The sequence below is a fragment of the Bombina bombina genome, chromosome 1, assembly GCF_027579735.1.
Source record: "Bombina bombina isolate aBomBom1 chromosome 1, aBomBom1.pri, whole genome shotgun sequence".
Classification (NCBI taxonomy): domain Eukaryota; kingdom Metazoa; phylum Chordata; class Amphibia; order Anura; family Bombinatoridae; genus Bombina; species Bombina bombina.
This window is the reverse complement of record NC_069499.1, coordinates 616,663,554-616,682,466: the sequence shown is the minus strand read 5'-3', so window position 1 is coordinate 616,682,466 and position 18,913 is coordinate 616,663,554. Positions and strand designations below refer to the sequence as shown.

The 18,913-nt window shown below is 37.9% G+C and overlaps 1 protein-coding gene across 5 annotated transcripts in view; it reads left to right on the top strand.

The window, feature by feature from the left end:
- The first annotated feature begins 348 nt into the window (after positions 1-348).
- VSIG4 (V-set and immunoglobulin domain containing 4) overlaps positions 349-18,913 on the top strand; it is a 256,225-nt gene continuing 237,660 nt past the window's right edge. Inside the window, exon 1 of one of the 5 annotated variants that reach the window (XM_053699012.1) lies at positions 349-641. In XM_053699012.1, coding sequence (XP_053554987.1) covers positions 587-641 — 55 coding nt within the window. In that variant the 5' untranslated portion in view covers positions 349-586. The remainder of the gene's footprint in view (positions 642-18,913) is intronic. The other 4 variants (XR_008400142.1, XM_053699010.1, XM_053699011.1 and 1 more) reach the window with 4 other exon arrangements.

Sequence of the window (18,913 nt, the reverse complement as noted above, 5' to 3'; positions counted from 1 at the left end):
GTCCATTGTGAGAAGTCATACTAAAAATATATTTTTTTAATTTATCGCCTAAAATCATGCTTGTAGAGCACAGCCAACATAATGTCAGAAGTGTTACATAGCTAGTGCTCATTTTAGCAGCACATATACTAAAAAACAAAATTAACTGAAATAATACTGAGAAGATTAACTCACACAAGGATGTGATGCACTCCATTTACAAAAAATAAATAAAGTTTACATGACTGGATCAGTTTATTGCACAACTGCAACATTTTTGAGGATTACTACTGCAACCAGAACTTTCTGTTGCAAAATAGGAACTGCAAGAACATCCAAAGAAACCTGGAATAAATGTCCCAAAATTGCAGTAGAGACTGTGGTGAAACATATGACAGATAACAAATTATCTCTTGCTTTCCTCATCCTTAAATATTTTCAGCTTTTTAGTAAGAAATAACATAAAAAGGGAAGGAAACGTGTTTCATTGGGACCATGCCCTTCAGGGTTACATAGTGAGAGATAAAAAAAATAGGAAGTTTTGTTTTTCTTCTCTCACTAGTAATCGCAGGTTCAGATTTTCTAAAAGTGCTTCAGTCAGTGGATCATGGCAGAGACAGGACACTTTGTGGTGCTTTTCTTGGTTCTGGGAATCCAACACAGTAAGTGATATTCATCTATTTTTGAACAGTTGAACTTCTTGTTTTCATTTGAAGTTGATGTAATTTAGGGGTAAAGTCAGAATCACTAATTTTATACAATATGAAGCCTTACCCAGACCGCTCACTGAAAAATAACATATAGAGATGTGCCTTTCTAGGAAGATTCATTTTTTTGCTCTGTTTTTGGGAGTGTAAGTGTCAGAATATCTATTTAGAAGGTTTATTCTCACATATTGTATATTACTCTATATTTAAAATTGTTAATTGGCTTTGTAATCATTCATAGTGAAGAAACATCTTATTAATACTGTCTAGAATAATCATTAGAAGTAACTGGGAACAGTAGAACAGACAACAATGGGGAATAAATTACAAAGACATCGGCTAGTTTTAATTTGTTTTAATTTGATAAATTGATTACTATTTAACTTGCAAAAATATGAGTTCAGTGACAAGTCAGTGTATGCAAATTATAGTTTACAACAATTAATTAATGATTATGCAAAACACCTTGCATGTTATATAGTGCTTGATACCCTAAAATATGAAGTGGTGAATTATGCTTTAATAAATGTAGTCATTATACTAAAGTATTAGTTTAAATTTGTTATCCAAGCTTAGTGATTGTAGGACACTGTAAAAAATAAAACAATATACATCCAGTGATGATTTACTGATGGCAGAACCTTACCAAACACATACAAAAAAGTTAAACTGAAATCTGTAATCCCTAATATCAAACAAAGTAAAATAAAAAAGTATATCTCACCACTAACTTAAAGTAAAATTAACACACTACAAATAACACTAACCTATTAACTAAGTTTTAACATGATTTAGGAAATAGTTTTAAAGAAATATCAACACACAGATTAATGACGCTTATTATTATAAAAAAGGGTGTGATATTGTATTAACTAATTTATTGTAGATATGGTCAAATGATTATTATTTATTATAATCTCAAATTATAATCAAATAATGAACAGTCTATATCAGCGGTCGCCAACCAATGGTTGGCAGGAATTAATCTCCTCTGATGGTGTCACCCCCATCGCTCCGCAACTCCCTACAGTGCCTGGCTGGACATCAGTGAAAACTGACAGAGGAGAAGTTAAATTACAATCTCCCTACGCACGTTGCGTAGTACTGCACAACTTGCGTAGCTAGATTTTATTTTAACTCCTCCTGCCCGGTGCGTTGCTCAGAGAAAGATGCTTCCATTCTAAAGCCAGCAGTGGTTGGTACAGTCTTGGCTTGAAATAGTGGAATTAAAGTATATAAAAAAAGAAAACCTCTTTGTAGTAGTTTTCCTAATTCCTTCAGATGGACTTACATCCCTGTTTGTCTTCCTCCCCTCCATCTTCTTTTTTTTTAAATTAAATATTAATTGTTTTTCATTCTAATAATTTTCCCACGCACAAAGCCATTCCACCTGAATTCCAATAATTGCCATCCAGCAGATCAGCCATATCCCTCCAGTAACATTAGTCGTGGTTAGCTCACATCCATATTGAGAGCTTTGTGATATAAACTTAATTTATTACAATGTCTGTCCATGATCATAAGTAGTTTTGAATAATTCCTAACTGGGGAGGTAACTTGGAAGTCTTGTGGTCCTTTTAAACATAATCATTTTTTCCCACTTTCTGTCTCTCTGTTTCCAGCTCAAAAGTTGGCACTGAGCTTCGTCTGTCATTTGGAAGTATTCTCTCAGTTCTGTCATTCAGTTAGTTAATTCCAAAAAATAATTCTTAAAAATGTGTAAATATATACATAATGTAAACGTAGCTATGGTTATACTAGTTATGTACAGTATGTGTGTGTGTGTGTGTTTGTGTAAAAAACAAATCATGTTAGTGGTCCACAAGATTCAAAATTGTGAGTTTAGTGGTCCCTGAGGTCCAAAAGGTTGGTGACCCCTGGTCTATATCATGTGACAAAACTGTATGCCTCTACAATCCAATTTTGCAATCTAATGGTTAAAAATATAGGGTTCCATTTATTATCAGCAGGTGGATGAGGTTCGCTGTCATGAACTTTGCTTGCTTAGTCTTGTGGCGAGCAGGTAGCAATACCCTGCCCGCATTTGACATTACAATGCCACTCCCTGATTGCGTGTGGCCAATTGCACGCAAAAGGGGGGCTGTGAATCACCCCGATTGGATCTGATCAGGATGATTGAAATCTGCCACACTTTAGGTGTCAGGTAGGTTAAGTAGCAGCGATATTAAGAGCCAATAAGGTTAACTGAAACACTGAAGATGAAAAAAAAAACATATCAGCTGCTATAACCCATTTCAAAATATATGGCAAAATATTTTGCATGGTGAGCAACTAATAGGTGTGACTTACTGAATAAATGTTAAATCGTAATATATATTTTCTGATCTCAAATGTTACTATTGAAAAGTTACTTTTTTTTTTTTACACGCATTTGTCATGTATTTTTTATGTGTTTTGTGAGACTTTTTTGATTTGAGAAACAGTTAACCAGAGCTTTGAGGTTGCGCTAACCTGATGCGCGTTAACTTCAATTGCGCTCAAGCGATCGTGTTTACTTTCAACTTGTAATAAACCCCTTTTCATTTGTGCGTAACTGTTAGTGTTCCCCTTGTAATCTAGACCAAAATGTTAAATTAAAGGGACAGTGTATTGTAAAACTAGTTTCCCCTTCACATGCTACTTCTTATACCAACAGCAGTTTAAGATCTATGGGACATTGCTCTTTTTAGTTTATTTTTGTTAAGAAAACCCAATCAAATGTGCAGAGCGAGCAGACCTTATTATCTTATCTCTCTATATTTACTATATACACAAAGAATAATACTTAGGACCAGATGATACTTTACATTTGTTTGCACGCAGGTCAAAATGCGCTCGTATTACTAATTTAAATTAAACGCGATTGCTTGAGTGCAATTGAAGTTGACATGTTGGTGCATCCTCAGAGCTATCGTTAAAAAGACACTCAAGTCAAAATTAAAGTTTCATGATTCAGATAGAGCATGCAATTTTAAACAACTTTCCCATTTGCTTCCATTAACAAAAGGTGCACAATCTTTTTATATTTAGACTTTTTGAGTTATCAGATCCTTTCCTTACCATGTGCAAGGAATCACAGCATATACGTATATGCATTTGTGATTGTCTAATGGTTGTCACATGATACAGGAGTAGTGGAAAAAGCTTTGAAATTTGTCAGGAAAAAAAAATCTACTAATCAGTTGAAGTTCAGACTAAGTACTATTGCATTGTCTTGTTATAATGCATTTGTTGATTATGCAAATCTACTGTATTTACTGGTCCTTTTACTGTTTTGCGAAACAAAAAAGTGCGACAAAGCACATCAAAAATACATTAAAAAATATAGTTACATTCTAATAAAAAATATTCAAAATAAATATTGCACACAAATTTATAAGTGCTCAAAGATATGAGGTCTCAGGTGTTAGAAAAAAAAACAGGCAAAGGCAAAGGGCTTTAACATAGAGATGTGTGCGTTAACATGTCTAAATATTATTTTTATGTGTATACAGTATATATATATATATATATATATATATATATATATATATATATATATATATTTATATTTACAGACATATATACATGGGAAAAGGGCCTTCAATTCCCTCTGTATTTGTCTGTTAAATGTTTTACGGCTAGATTTAGAGTTCTGCGGCAAAAGGGGTGCGTTAGCTACGCGTGCTGTTCTTTCATGTAATTAGCAAGAGTCCATGAGCTAGTGACGTATGGGATATACATTCCTACCAGGAGGGGCAAAGTTTCCCAAACCTTAAAATGCCTATAAATACACCCCTCACCACACCCACAAATCAGTTTTACAAACTTTGCCTCCCATGGAGGTGGTGAAGTAAGTTTGTGCTAGATTCTACGTTTATATGCGCTCCGCAGCAGGTTGGAGCCGGTTTTCCTCTCAGCGTGCAGTGAATGTCAGAGGGATCTGAGGAGAGTATTGCCTATTTGAATTCAATGATCTCCTTCTACGGGGTCTATTTCATAGGTTCTCTGTTATCGGTCGTAGAGATTCATCTCTTACCTCCCTTTTCAGATCGGTGATATACTCTTATATACTATTACCTCTACTGATTCTCGTTTCAGTACTGGTTTGGCTTTCTACTACATGTAGATGAGTGTCCTGGGGTAAGTAAATCTTATTTTTTGTGACACTCTAAGCTATGGTTGGGCACTTTTATGTAAAAGTTCTAAATATATGTGTTTAAACATTTATTTGCCTTGATTCAGGATGATCAATATTCCTTATTTCAGACAGACAGTTTCATTATTTGGGATAATGCATATGAATTTTCAATTTTTTTCTTACCTTTAAAATTGACTTTTTTCTCTGTGGGCTGTTAGGCTCTCGGGGGCTGAAAATGCTTCATTTTATTGCGTCATTCTTGGCGCGGACTTTTTTGGCGCAAAAAATTTCTTTGTCATTTCCGGCGTCATACTTGTCGCCGGAAGTTGTTCGTGATTACGTCATTTTTTTGACGTTTTGCGCCAAAAGTGTCGGCGTCACCGGATGTGGCGTCATTCTTGGCGCCAAAAGCATTTTTGGTGCCAATAATGTGGGCGTCTTTTTTGGCGCTAAAAAATGTGGGCGTCATTTTTGTCTCCACCTTTTTTTCTCATTATTTAAGTCTCATTTTTCTTTTGCTTCTGGTTACTAGAGGCTTGTTCATTGGCATTTTTTCCCATTCCTGAAACTGTTATTTAAGGAATTTGATAGATTTTGCTTTATATGTTTTTTTTTTCTCTTACATATTGCAAGATGTCTCAGATTGACCCTGGATCAGAAGCTACTTCTGGAAAAACGCTGCCTGATGCTGGCTCTACCAAAGTTAAGTGCATTTGTTGTAAACTTGTGGTATCTGTTCCTCCGGCTGTAGTTTGTGATGAATGTCATGATAAACTTGCTAATGCAGATAAAATTTCCATTAGTAATATTCCATTACCTGTTGCTGTTCTATCAACATCTAATACTCAGGATGTTCCTGTTAATATAAGAGATTTTATTTCTAAATCTATTAGGAAGGCTATGTCTGTTATTCCTCCTTCCAGTAAGCGTAAAAGGTCTTTTAAAACTTCTCATTTCTCAGATGAATTTTTAAATGAACATCGTCATTCTGATTTGTCTGTTTCTGATGAGGATTTTTCTGGTTCAGAGGATTCTGTCTCAGATATTGACACTGATAAATCGTCATATTTATTTAAAATGGAATTTATTCGTTCTTTACTTAAAGAAGTTTTAATCGCTTTAGAAATTGAGGATTCTAGTCCTCTTGATACTAAATCTAATAAGCGTTTAAATTCGGTTTTTAAACCTCCTGTAGTTATTCCGGAAGTTTTTCCTGTCCCTGATGCTATTTCTGAAGTAATTTCTAGGGAATGGAATAATCTGGGTAATTCTTTTACTCCTTCTAAAAGATTTAAGAAATTGTATCCTGTGCCATCTGACAGATTAGAGTTTTGGGACAAAATCCCTAAAGTTGATGGGGCTATCTCTACTCTTGCTAAGCGTACTACTATTCCTACGGCAGATAGTACTTCCTTTAAGGATCCTTTAGATAGGAAGATTGATTCCTTTCTAAGGAAAGCTTATTTATGTTCAGGTAATCTTCTTAGGCCTGCTATTTCTTTGGCTGATGTTGCTGCAGCTTCCACTTTTTGGTTGGAGGCTTTGGCGCAACAAGTGTCAGATCATAATATTCATAGCATTGTTAAACTTCTTCAACATGCTAATAACTTTATTTGTGATGCCATCTTTGATATCATCAGAGTTGATGTCAGGTTTATGTCTTTAGCTATTCTAGCTAGAAGAGCTTTATGGCTTAAAACTTGGAATTCTGATATGTCTTCTAAGTCAACTTTGCTTTCCCCTTCTTTCCAAGGTAATAAATTGTTTGGTTCTCAGTTGGATTCTATTATTTCAACTGTTACTGGGGGGAAAGGAACTTTTTTACCTCAGGATAAAAAATCTAAAGGTAAATATAGGGCTGCTAATAGTTTTCGTTCCTTTCGTCAGAATAAGGAACAGAAGCCTGATCCTTCCCCTTAAGGAACGGTTTCTGTTTGGAAACCGTCTCCAGTCTGGAATAAATCCAAGCCTTTTAGAAAGCCAAAGCCAGCTCCCAAGTCCACATGAAGGTGCGGCCCTCATTCCAGCGCAGCTGGTAGGGGGCAGATTACGATTTTTCAAAGAAATTTGGATCAAATCGATTCACAGTCTTTGGATTCAGAACATTGTTTCACAAGGGTACAGAATAGGTTTCAGGGTAAGGCCACCTGCAAGAAGATTTTTTCTTTCTCGCATTCCAATAAATCCAGTGAAGCCTCAGGCATTTCTGAAATGTGTTTCAGATCTAGAGTTGGCTGGAGTAATTGTGCCAGTTCCAGTTCTGGAACAAGGGCTGGGGTTTTACTCAAATCTATTCATTGTACCAAAGAAGGAGAATTCGTTCAGACCAGTTCTGGATTTAAAAATATTGAATCGATATGTAAGGATACCAACATTCAAAATGCTAACTATAAGGACTATTCTGCCTTTTGTTCAGCAAGGGCATTATATGTCCACAATAGATTTGCAGGATGCATATCTGCATATTCCGATTCATCCAGATCACTTTCAGTTTCTGAGATTCTCTTTTCTAGACAAGCATTACCAATTTGTGGCTCTGCCGTTCGGCCTAGCAACAGCTCCAAGGATTTTTTCAAAAGTTCTCGGTGCCCTTCTATCTGTAATCAGAGAACAGGGTACTGTGGTATTTCCTTATTTGGACGATATCTTGGTACTTGCTCAGTCTTCACATTTAGCAGAATCTCATACGAATCGACTTGTGTCGTTTCTTCAAGAACATGGTTGGAGAATCAATTTACCAAAGAGTTCATTGATTCCTCAGACAAGGGTAACCTTTTTAGGTTTCCAAATAGATTCAGTGTCCATGACTTTGTCTCTGACGGACAAGAGACGTCTGAAATTGATTTCAGCCTGTCGAAACCTTCGGTTTCAATCATTCCCTTCGGTAGCTTTATGCATGGAAATTCTAGGTCTTATGACTGCTGCATCGGACGCGATCCCCTTTGCTCATTTTCACATGCGACCTCTTCAGCTCTGTATGCTGAACCAGTGGTGCAGGGATTATACAAAGATATCACAGTTAATATCTTTAAATCCGATTGTACGACACTCTCTGACGTGGTGGACAGATCACCATAGTTTAATTCAAGAGGCTTCTTTTGTTCTTCCAACCTGGACTGTGATCTCAACAGATGCGAGTCTGACAGGTTGGGGAGCAGTATGGGGGTCTCTGACAGCGCAGGGGGTTTGGGAATCTCAGGAGGCGAGATTACCAATCAACATTTTGGAACTCCGTGCGATTTTCAGAGCTCTTCAGTCGTGGCCTCTTCTGAAGAGAGAATCGTTCATTTGTTTTCAGACGGACAATGTCACAACCGTGGCATATATCAATCATCAAGGGGGACTCACAGTCCTCTGGCTATGAAAGAAGTATCTTGAATACTTGTATGGGCGGAATCCAGCTCCTGTATAATTTCTGCGGTTCACATCCCAGGTATAGACAATTGGGAAGCGGATTATCTCAGTTGCCAGACGTTGCATCCGGGCGAATGGTCTCTTCACCCAGAAGTATTTCTTCAGATTGTTCAAATCTGGGGTCTTCCAGAAATAGATCTGATGGCTTCTCATCTAAACAAGAAACTTCCCAGGTATCTGTCCAGATCCAGGGATCCTCAGGCGGAGGCAGTGGATGCATTGTCGCTTCCTTGGAAGTATCATCCTGCCTATATCTTTCCGCCTCTAGTTCTTCTTCCAAGAGTGATTTCCAAGATTCTAAAGGAGCGTTCGTTTGTACTGCTGGTGGCTCCAGCATGGCCTCACAGGTTTTGGTATGCGGATCTTGTTCGGATGGCCAGTTGCCAACCTTGGACTCTTCCGTTAAGACCAGACCTTCTATCTCAAGGCCCATTTTTCCATCAGGATCTCAAATCATTAAATTTGAAGGTATGGAGATTGAACGCTTGATTCTTAGTCATAGAGGTTTCTCTGACTCCGTAATTAATACTATGTTACAGGCTCGTAAATCTGTGTCAAGGAAGATATATTATCGAGTCTGGAAGACTTACATTTCTTGGTGTTCTTCTCATCAATTTTCCTGGCATTCTTTTAGAATTCCTAGAATTTTACAGTTTCTTCAGGATGGTCTGGATAAAGGTTTGTCTGCAAGTTCCTTGAAAGGACAAATTTCTGCTCTTTCTGTGCTGTTTCACAGAAAGATTGCTAATCTTCCTGATATTCATTGTTTTGTACAGGCTTTGGTTCGTATCAAACCTGTCATTAAGTCAATTTCTCCTCCTTGGAGTTTAAATTTGGTTCTGGGAGCTCTACAAGCTCCTCCTTTTGAACCTATGCATTCTCTAGATATTAAATTACTTTCATGGAAAGTTTTGTTTCTTTTGGCCATCTCTTCTGCTAGAAGAGTTTCTGAGTTATCTGCTCTTTCTTGTGAATCTCCTTTTCTGATTTTTCATCAGGAGAAGGCAGTGTTGCTGACTTCATTTAAATTTTTACCTAAGGTTGTGAATTCTAACAACATTAGTAGAGAGATTGTGGTTCCTTCATTGTGTCCTAATCCTAAGAATTCTAAGGAAAGATCATTACATTCTTTGGATGTAGTAAGAGCTTTGAAATATTATGTTGAAGCTACTAAAGATTTCCTAAAGACTTCTAGTCTCTTTGTTATCTTTTCTGGTTCTAGGAAAGGTCAGAAGGCCTCTGCCGTTTCTTTGGCATCTTGGTTAAAGTCTTTGATTCATCATGCTTATGTTGAGTCGGGTAGAACTCCGCCTCAAAGGATTACAGCTCATTCGACTAGGTCAGTTTCTACTTCCTGGGCATTTAGGAATGAAGCTTCAGTTGATCAGATTTGCAAAGCAGCTACTTGGTCTTCTTTGCATACTTTTACTAAATTCTACCATTTTGATGTGTTTTCTTCTTCTGAAGCAGTTTTTGGTAGAAAAGTACTTCAGGCAGCTGTTTCAGTTTGATTCTTCTGCTTATAATTTCAGTTTTTTTCATTATAAGATTTAAACTTTGTTTGGGGTGTGGATTATTTTTGAGCGGAATTGGCTGTCTTTATTTTATCCCTCCCTCTCTAGTGACTCTTGCGTGGAAGTTCCACATCTTGGGTATTTATTATCCCATACGTCACTAGCTCATGGACTCTTGCTAATTATATGAAAGAAAACATAATTTATGTAAGAACTTACCTGATAAATTCATTTCTTTCATATTAGCAAGAGTCCATGAGACCCACCCTTTTTTTGTGGTGATTATGATTTTTTTGCATAAAGCACAACTATTCCAATTCCTTATTTTTTATGCTTTTGCACTTTTTTTTTCTTATCACCCCACTTCTTGGCTATTCGTTAAACTGATTTGTGGGTGTGGTGAGGGGTGTATTTATAGGCATTTTGAGGTTTGGGAAACTTTGCCCCTCCTGGTAGGAATGTATATCCCATACGTCACTAGCTCATGGACTCTTGCTAATATGAAAGAAATGAATTTATCAGGTAAGTTCTTACATAAATTATGTTTTTTCCCCCCGCACCTTTTAAATACCGCTGGTATTTAGAGTTCACAGAAGGGCTGCGTTAGGCTCCAAAAAGGAAGCGTAGAGCATAATTTACCGCCACTGCAACTCTTAATACCAGCGGTGCTTACGGACGCGGCAAGCTTCAAAAACGTGCTCATGCACGATTCCCCCATAGGAAACAATGGGGCAGTTTGAGCTGGAAAAAAAACTAACACCTGCAAAAAAGCAGCGTTCAGCTCCTAACGCAGTCCCATTGTTTCCTATGGGGAAACACTTCCTAATTCTGCACCTAACACCCTAACATGTACCCCGAGTCTAAACACCCCTAACCTTACACTTATTAAACCCTAATCTGCCGACCCCGCTATCGCTGACCCCTGCATATTATTTTTAACCCCTAATCTGCCGCTCCGTACACCGCCGCAACCTACGTTATCCCTATGTACCCCTAGTCTGCTGTCCCTAACCCCCGCCAACCCCTATATTATATTTATTACCCCCTAATCTGCCCCCCCCCCAAAGTCGCCGCTACCTACCTACAATTATTAACCCCTAATCTTCCGACCGGACCTCACCGCTACTCTAATAAATGTATTAATCCCTAAAGCTAAGTCTAACCCTAACCCTAACACCCCCCCTAAGTTAAATATAATTTTTATCTAACAAAATAAAATAAATCTTATTAAATAAATTAATCCTATTTAAAGCTAAATACTTACCTGTAAAATAAACCCTAATATAGCTACAATATAAATAATAATTATATTGTAGCTATTTTAGGATTAATATTTATTTTACAGGCAACTTTGTATTTATTTTAACTAGGTACAATAGCTATTAAATAGTTAATAACTATTTAATAGCTACCTAGTTAAAATAATTACAAAATTACCAGTAAAATAAATCCTAACCTAAGTTACAATTAAACCTAACACTACACTATCATTAAATAAATTAAATACAAATACCTACAAATAAATACAAATAAATACACTAACTAAAGTACAAAAAATAAAAAAATAATTTACAAACATTATAAAAATATTACAACAATTTTAAGCTAATTACACCTACTCTAAGCCCCCTAATAAAATAACAAAGCCCCCCAAAATAAAAAAATGCCCTACCCTATTCTAAAATAAAAATTGTAAAGCTCTTTTACCTTACCAGCCCTTAAAAGTGCCTTTTGCGGGGTATGCCCCAAAGAATTCTGCTCTTTTGCCTGTAAAAAAAAACATACAGTACCCCCCCAAAATTACAACCCACCACCCACATACCCCTAATCTAACCCAAACCCCCCTTAAATAAACCTAACACTAAGCCCCTGAAGATCTTCCTACCTTGAGTCATCTTCACTCAGCCGAGCCGAATTCTTCATCCAATCCGGGCGATGTCTTCAGCCAAGCGGGGGCTGAAGAGGTCCATCATCCAGCTGAAGTCTTCATCCAAGCGGGGGCTGAAGAGGTCCATCATCCGGCTGAAGTCTTCATCCAAGCGGGGGCTGAAGAGGTCCATCATCCGGCTGAAGTCTTCTATCAAGCGACGTCTTTAATCTTCTTTCTTCTGGCTCCATCTTCATCCGGCCGACGTGGAACATCCTTCCTCCATGACGAACTCCCGACGAATGAAGGTTCCTTTAAGGGACGTCATCCAAGATGGCGTCCCTCGAATTCCGATTGGCTGATAGGATTCTATCAGCCAATCGGAATTAAGGTAGGAAAATTCTGATTGGCTGATTGAATCAGCCAATCAGATTCAAGTTCAATCCGATTGGCTAATTGGATCAGCCAATCAGATTGAGCTCGCATTCTATTGGCTGATCGGAACAGCCAATAGAATGCAAGCTCAATCTAATTGGCTGATTGGATCAGCCAATCGGATTGAACTTGAATCTGATTGGCTGATTCCATCAACCAATCAGATTATTCCTACCTTAATTCCGATTGGCTGATAGAATCCTATCAGCCAATCGGAATTCGAGGGACGCCATCTTGGATGACGTCCCTTAAAGGAACCTTCATTCGCTGGGAGTTCGTCGTGGATGAAGACTTCAGCCGGATGATGGACCTCTTCAGCCCCCGCTTGGATGAAGACATCGCCCGGATTGGATGAAGAATTCGGCTCGGCTGAGTGAAGATGACTCAAGGTAGGAAGATCTTCAGGGGGGTAGTGTTAGGTTTATTTAAGGGGGGTTTGGGTTAGAGTAGGGGTATGTGGGTGGTGGGTTGTAATGTTGGGGGAGTATTGTATGTTTTTTTTTACAGGCAAAAGAGCAGAATTCTTTGGGGCATGCCCCGCAAAAGGCCCTTTTAAGGGCTGGTAAGGTAAAAGAGCTTTACAATTTTTATTTTAGAATAGGGTAGGGAATTTTTTATTTTGGGGGGCTTTGTTATTTTATTAGGGGGCTTAGAGTAGGTGTAATTAGCTTAAAATTGTTGTAATATTTTTATAGTGTTTGTAAATTATTTTTTTATTTTTTGTAACTTAGGCCTAGATTTAGAGTTCTGCGGTAGCCGTGAAAACCAGCGTTAGAGGCTCCTAACGCTGGTTTTGGCCGCCCGCTGGTATTTGGAGTCAGTGATTAAAGGGTCTAACGCTCACTTTACAGCCGCAACTTTTCCATACCGCAGATCCCCCTACGCCATTTGCGTATCCTATCTTTTCAATGGGATCTTCCTAACGCCGGTATTTAGAGTCGTTTCTGAAGTGAGCGTTAGAGCTCTAACGACAAAACTCCAGCCGCCTGAAAATAGCAGGAGTTAAGAGCTTTCTGGGCTAACGCCGGTTCATAAAGCTCTTAACTACTGTACCCTAAAGTACACTAACACCCATAAACTACCTATGTACCCCTAAACCGAGCTCCCCCCACATCGCCGCCACTCGATTAAAATATTTTAACCCCTAAACTGCCGACCGCCACCTACGTTATACTAATGTACCCCTAATCTGCTGCCCCTAACCCCGCCGACCCCTGTATTACATTTATTAACCCCTAACCTGCCCCCCACAACGTCGCCGCCAGCTACTTAAAATAATTAACCCCTAATCTTCCGACCGCAAAGCGCCGCCACCTACGTTATCCCTATGTACCCCTAATCTGCTGCCCCTAACACCGCCGACCCCTATATTATATTTATTAACCCCTAATCTGCCCCCCTCAACGTCGCCGACACCTGCCTACACTTATTAACCCCTAATCTGCCGAGCGGACCGCACCGCTACTATAATAAAGTTATTAACCCCTAACCCGCCTCACTAACCCTATCATAAATAGTATTAACCCCTAATCTGCCCTCCCTAACATCGCCGACACCTACCTTCAATTATTAACCCCTAATCTGACGACCGGAGCTCATCGCTACTATAATAAATGGATTAACCCCTAAAGCTAAGTCTAACCCTAACACTAACACCCCCCTAACTTAAATATAATTTACATCTAACAAAATTAATTAACTCTTATTAAATAAATGATTCCTATTTAAAGCTAAATACTTACCTGTAAAATAAATCCTAATATAGCTACAATATAAATTATAATTATATTATAGCTATTTTAGGATTAATATTTATTTTACAGGCAACTTTGTAATTATTTTAACCAGGTACAATAGCTATTAAATAGTTAAGAACTATTTAATAGTTACCTAGTTAAAATAATAACAAATTTACCTGTAAAATAAATCCTTATTTACAAACATAAGAAAAATATTACAACAATTTTAAACTAATTACACCTACTCTAAGCCCCCTAATAAAATAACAAAGCCCCCCAAAATAAAAAATTCCCTACCCTATTCTAAATTAAAAAAGTTACAAGCTCTTTCACCTTACCAGCCCTGAACAGGGCCCTTTGCGGGGCATGCCCCAAGAATTTCAGCTCTTTTGTCTGTAAAAAAAACATACAATACCCCCCCCCAACATTACAACCCACCACCCACATACCCCTAATCTAACCCAAACCCCCCTTAAATAAACCTAACACTAAGCCCCTGAAGATCTTCCTACCTTGTCTTCACCATCCAGGTTCACCGATCCGTCCTGAAGAGCTCCTCCGATGTCCTGATCCAAGCCCAAGCGGGGGGCTGAAGAGGTCCATGATCCGGTCAAAGTCTTCATCCAAGCGGGGCAGAAGAGGATCTTCCATCCGATTGAAGTCATCATCCAGGCGGCATCTTCTATGGTCTTCCATCCGGAGCGAAGCGGCAGGATCCTGAAGACCTCCAGCGCGGAACATCCATCCGGACCGACGACTGAACGACGAATGACTGTTCCTTTAAGGGACGTCATCCAAGATGGCGTCCCTCGAATTCCGATTGGCTGATAGGATTCTATCAGCCAATCGGAATTAAGGTAGAAATTTTCTGATTGGCTGATGGAATCAGCCAATCAGAATCAAGTTCAATCCGATTGGCTGATCCAATCAACCAATCAGATTGAGCTCGCATTCTATTGGCTGTTCCGATCAGCCAATAGAATGCGAGCTCAATCTGATTGGCTGATTGGATCAGCCAATCGGATTGAACTTGATTCTGATTGGCTGATTCCATCAGCCAATCAGAAAATTCCTACCTTAATTCCGATTGGCTGATAGAATCCTATCAGCCAATCGGAATTCGAGGGACGCCATCTTGGATGACGTCCCTTAAAGGAACAGTCATTCGTCGTTCAGTCGTCGGGCCGGATGGATGTTCCGCGCTGGAGGTCTTTAGGATCCTGCCGCTTCGCTCCGGATGGAAGACCATAGAAGATGCCGCCTGGATCATGACTTCAATCGGATGGAAGATCCTCTTCTGCCCCGCTTGGATGAAGACTTTGACCGGATCATGGACCTCTTCAGCCCCCCGCTTGGGCTTGGATCAGGACATCGGAGGAGCTCTTCAGGACAGATCGGTGAACCTGGATGGTGAAGACAAGGTAGGAAGATCTTCAGGGGCTTAGTGTTAGGTTTATTTAAGGGGGGTTTGGGTTAGATTAGGGGTATGTGGGTGGTGGGTTGTAATGTTGGGGGGGGGGATTGTATGTTTTTTTTACAGGCAAAAGAGCTGAAATTCTTGGGGCATGCCCCGCAAAGGGCCCTGTTCAGGGCTGGTAAGGTGAAAGAGCTTGTAACTTTTTTAATTTAGAATAGGGTAGGGAATTTTTTATTTTGGGGGGCTTTGTTATTTTATTAGGGGGCTTAGAGTAGGTGTAATTAGTTTAAAATTGTTGTAATATTTTTCTTATGTTTGTAAATATTTTTTTATTTTTTGTACTTTAGCTAGTTTATTTAATTGTATTTATTTGTAGGAATTGTGTTTAATTAATTTATTGATAGTGTAGTGTCAGGTTAATTGTAGGTAATTGTAGGTAGTTTATTTAATTAATTTATTGATAGGGTAGTGTTAGGTTTAATTATATCTTAGGTTAGGATTTATTTTACAGGTAAATTTGTTATTATTTTAACTAGGTAACTATTAAATAGTTCTTAACTATTTAATAGCTATTGTACCTGGTTAAAATAATTACAAAGTTGCCTGTAAAATAAATATTAATCCTAAAATAGCTATAATATAATTATAATTTATATTGTAGCTATATTAGGATTTATTTTACAGGTAAGTATTTAGCTTTAAATAGGAATCATTTATTTAATAAGAGTTAATTTATTTTGTTAGATGTAAATTATATTTAAGTTAGGGGGGTGTTAGTGTTAGGGTTAGACTTAGCTTTAGGGGTTAATACATTTATTAGAATAGCGGTGAGCTCCGGTCGGCAGATTAGGGGTTAATAATTGAAGTTAGGTGTCGGCGATGTTAGGGAGGGCAGATTAGGGTTTAATACTATTTATGATAGGGTTAGTGAGGCGGATTAGGGGTTAATAACTTTATTATAGTAGCGCTCAGGTCCGCTCGGCAGATTAGGGGTTAATAAGTGTAGGCAGGTGGAGACGACGTTGTGGGGGGCAGATTAGGGGTTAATAAATATAATATAGGGGTCGGCGATGTTAGGGCAGCAGATTAGGGGTACATAGGGATAACGTAGGTTGCGGCGGTTTACGGAGCGGCAGATTAGGGGTTAAAAAAAATATGCAGGGGTCAGCGATAGCAGGAGCGGCAGATTAGGGGTTAATAAGTGTAAGGTTAGGGGTGTTTAGACTCGGGGTACATGTTAGGGTGTTAGGTGCAGACGTAGGAAGTGTTTCCCTATAGGAAACAATGGGGCTGCGTTAGGAGCTGAACGCTGCTTTTTTGCAGGTATTAGGTTTTTTTTCAGCTCAAACAGCCCCATTGTTTCCTATGGGAGAATCGTGCACGAGCACGTTTTTGAGGCTGGCCGCGTCCGTAAGCAACTCTGGTATCGAGAGTTGCATTTGCGGTAAAAATGCTCTACGCTCCTTTTTTGGAGCCTAACGCAGCATTTGTTTGAACTCTCGATACCAGAGTTAAATTTATGGTGCGGCCAGAAAAAAGCCCGCGGAGCGTTAACAGCCCTTCTACCGCAAAACTCCAAATCTAGGCCTTAGTTCTTTATTTATTTTTTGTACTTTAGTTAGTGTATTTATTTGTATTTATTTGTAGGTATTTGTATTTAATTTATTTAATGATAGTGTAGTGTTAGGTTTAATTGTAACTTAGGTTAGGATTTTTTTTACTGGTAATTTTGTATTTCTTTTAGCTAGGTAGTTATTAAATAGTTATTAACTATTTAATAGCTATTGTACCTAGTTAAAATAAATACAAAGTTGCCTGTAAAATAAATATTAATCCTAAAATAGCTACAATATAATTATTATTTATATTGTAGCTATATTAGGGTTTATTTTACAGGTAAGTATTTAGCTTTAAATAGGAATAATTTTTTTAATAAGATTTATTTTATTTTGTTAGAAAAAATTATATTTAACTTGGGGTTAATACATTTATTATAGTAGCGGTGAGGTCCGGTCGGCAGATTAGGGGTTAATAATTGTAGGTAGGTAGCGGCGACATTGGGGGGGGGCAGATTAGGGGTTAATAAATATTATGTAGGTGTCGGCGGTGTTAGGGGCAGCAGATTAGGGGTACATAGGGATAATGTAGGTGGCGGCGGTGTGCGGTCGGCAGATTAGGGTTTAACATTTTTTATAGAGTGGCAGCGATGTGGGGGGGCCTCAGTTTAGGGGTACATAGGTAGTTTATGGGTGTTAGTGTACTTTAGAGCACAGTAGTTAAGAGCTTTATGAACCGACGTTAGCCCAGAAAGCTCTTAACTCCAGGCTTTTCTCTGCGGCTGGAGTCTTAGCGTTAGATTTCTAACGCTCACTTCAGCCAAGATTGTAAATACCGGCGTTAGAAAGATCCCATTGAAAAGATAGGATACGCAATTGGCATAGGGGGATCTGCGGTATGGAAAAGTCGCGGCTGGAAAGTCAGCGTTAGACCCTTTCCTGACTGACTCTAAATACCAGCGGGTGGTAAAAACCAGCGTTAGGACCCCCTAACGCTGGTTTTGATGGCTAACAAAGAACTCTAAATCTAGGCGTTATTTTGAAATGTTTCTTTTTTTTTTATAATTTTTTATATGGTATTCTCAGATGTACAGAAAAAAAAGAAAAATATATTAAGAGAATAGACAATCATCAGATAAGGATGGCACAATAAATAAGAAAATTAATACATGAAGAAAAATATGAAAGCCATCATAGCCTACATTATAAATCACATCAAGTTCATGTTTAACATTTTCAAAATTTTGATATACTTTATAAAAAGCAAGATAAAGTATCGAGAAAGAGCAGAACTGAAAATTATACCATAGATTTACTAATTTATACATAGATATACATTACTTGCTCGTGTTAAATAAAAAAGAAATTAAAAACAGTTGTTTAACTATGATACATCTGAATTGTCATATTTCTGTGCAATAACAAAATTTTAGGTAAAAAATTAAACGCAAATCAAAATATTCAACACACAAGGATAACAAGGGCACTATATAGGCAAGCTCCTCACTGGTTTCAATTATTTAAGATACTGTGTTGAATTTTAGTATCTGTATTCTATATTCCTTTGAGGAGTGGTGCTAGCATCTAGTACTGAACTTGCAAACAGATTGGGATTAGTTCCCAGGAAAGAAATGCTATATAGCACTCTCTGCCCAGACTGGGGTAGAGCCACTGATGCCTTTTAAAATTTAACTTTTATTTCTCACTTTAAAAAATGGGTGAACACAAACAAACAAATTAAAATATCTCTATCTCTGAATAGCAAGTGTCAATTATTTCTGGTTCTTATCAAATTGCTCAAGTGACCGGCTTTTTTAATAATTATGTATGTGGTTTAGTTAGACTAGTCGGTACTTTATTTTATTAATCAAACTAGATTGATCAAAAACTTGTAATGGGTATTGATTGTATTAGGTAGTCTCTTATATTCTTCGAGACTTGAATTAGTGTAAAGTAGGTTGAGATTAGACAGCAGGGATTGTCAGATTTTATTTATATTAATACATAGAACTTGGTAATGGTTGGGTATCTTAAGATCTGTTTTACTTAATTATGTAAAGGTACATATACTCTTGTTTAGGTATCTCTTATATTTAAGGTTATTACATAAGTTCTTCCCACATATGATTGAAACCTGTTATTTTTCTTCACTCATAAATAAAGTG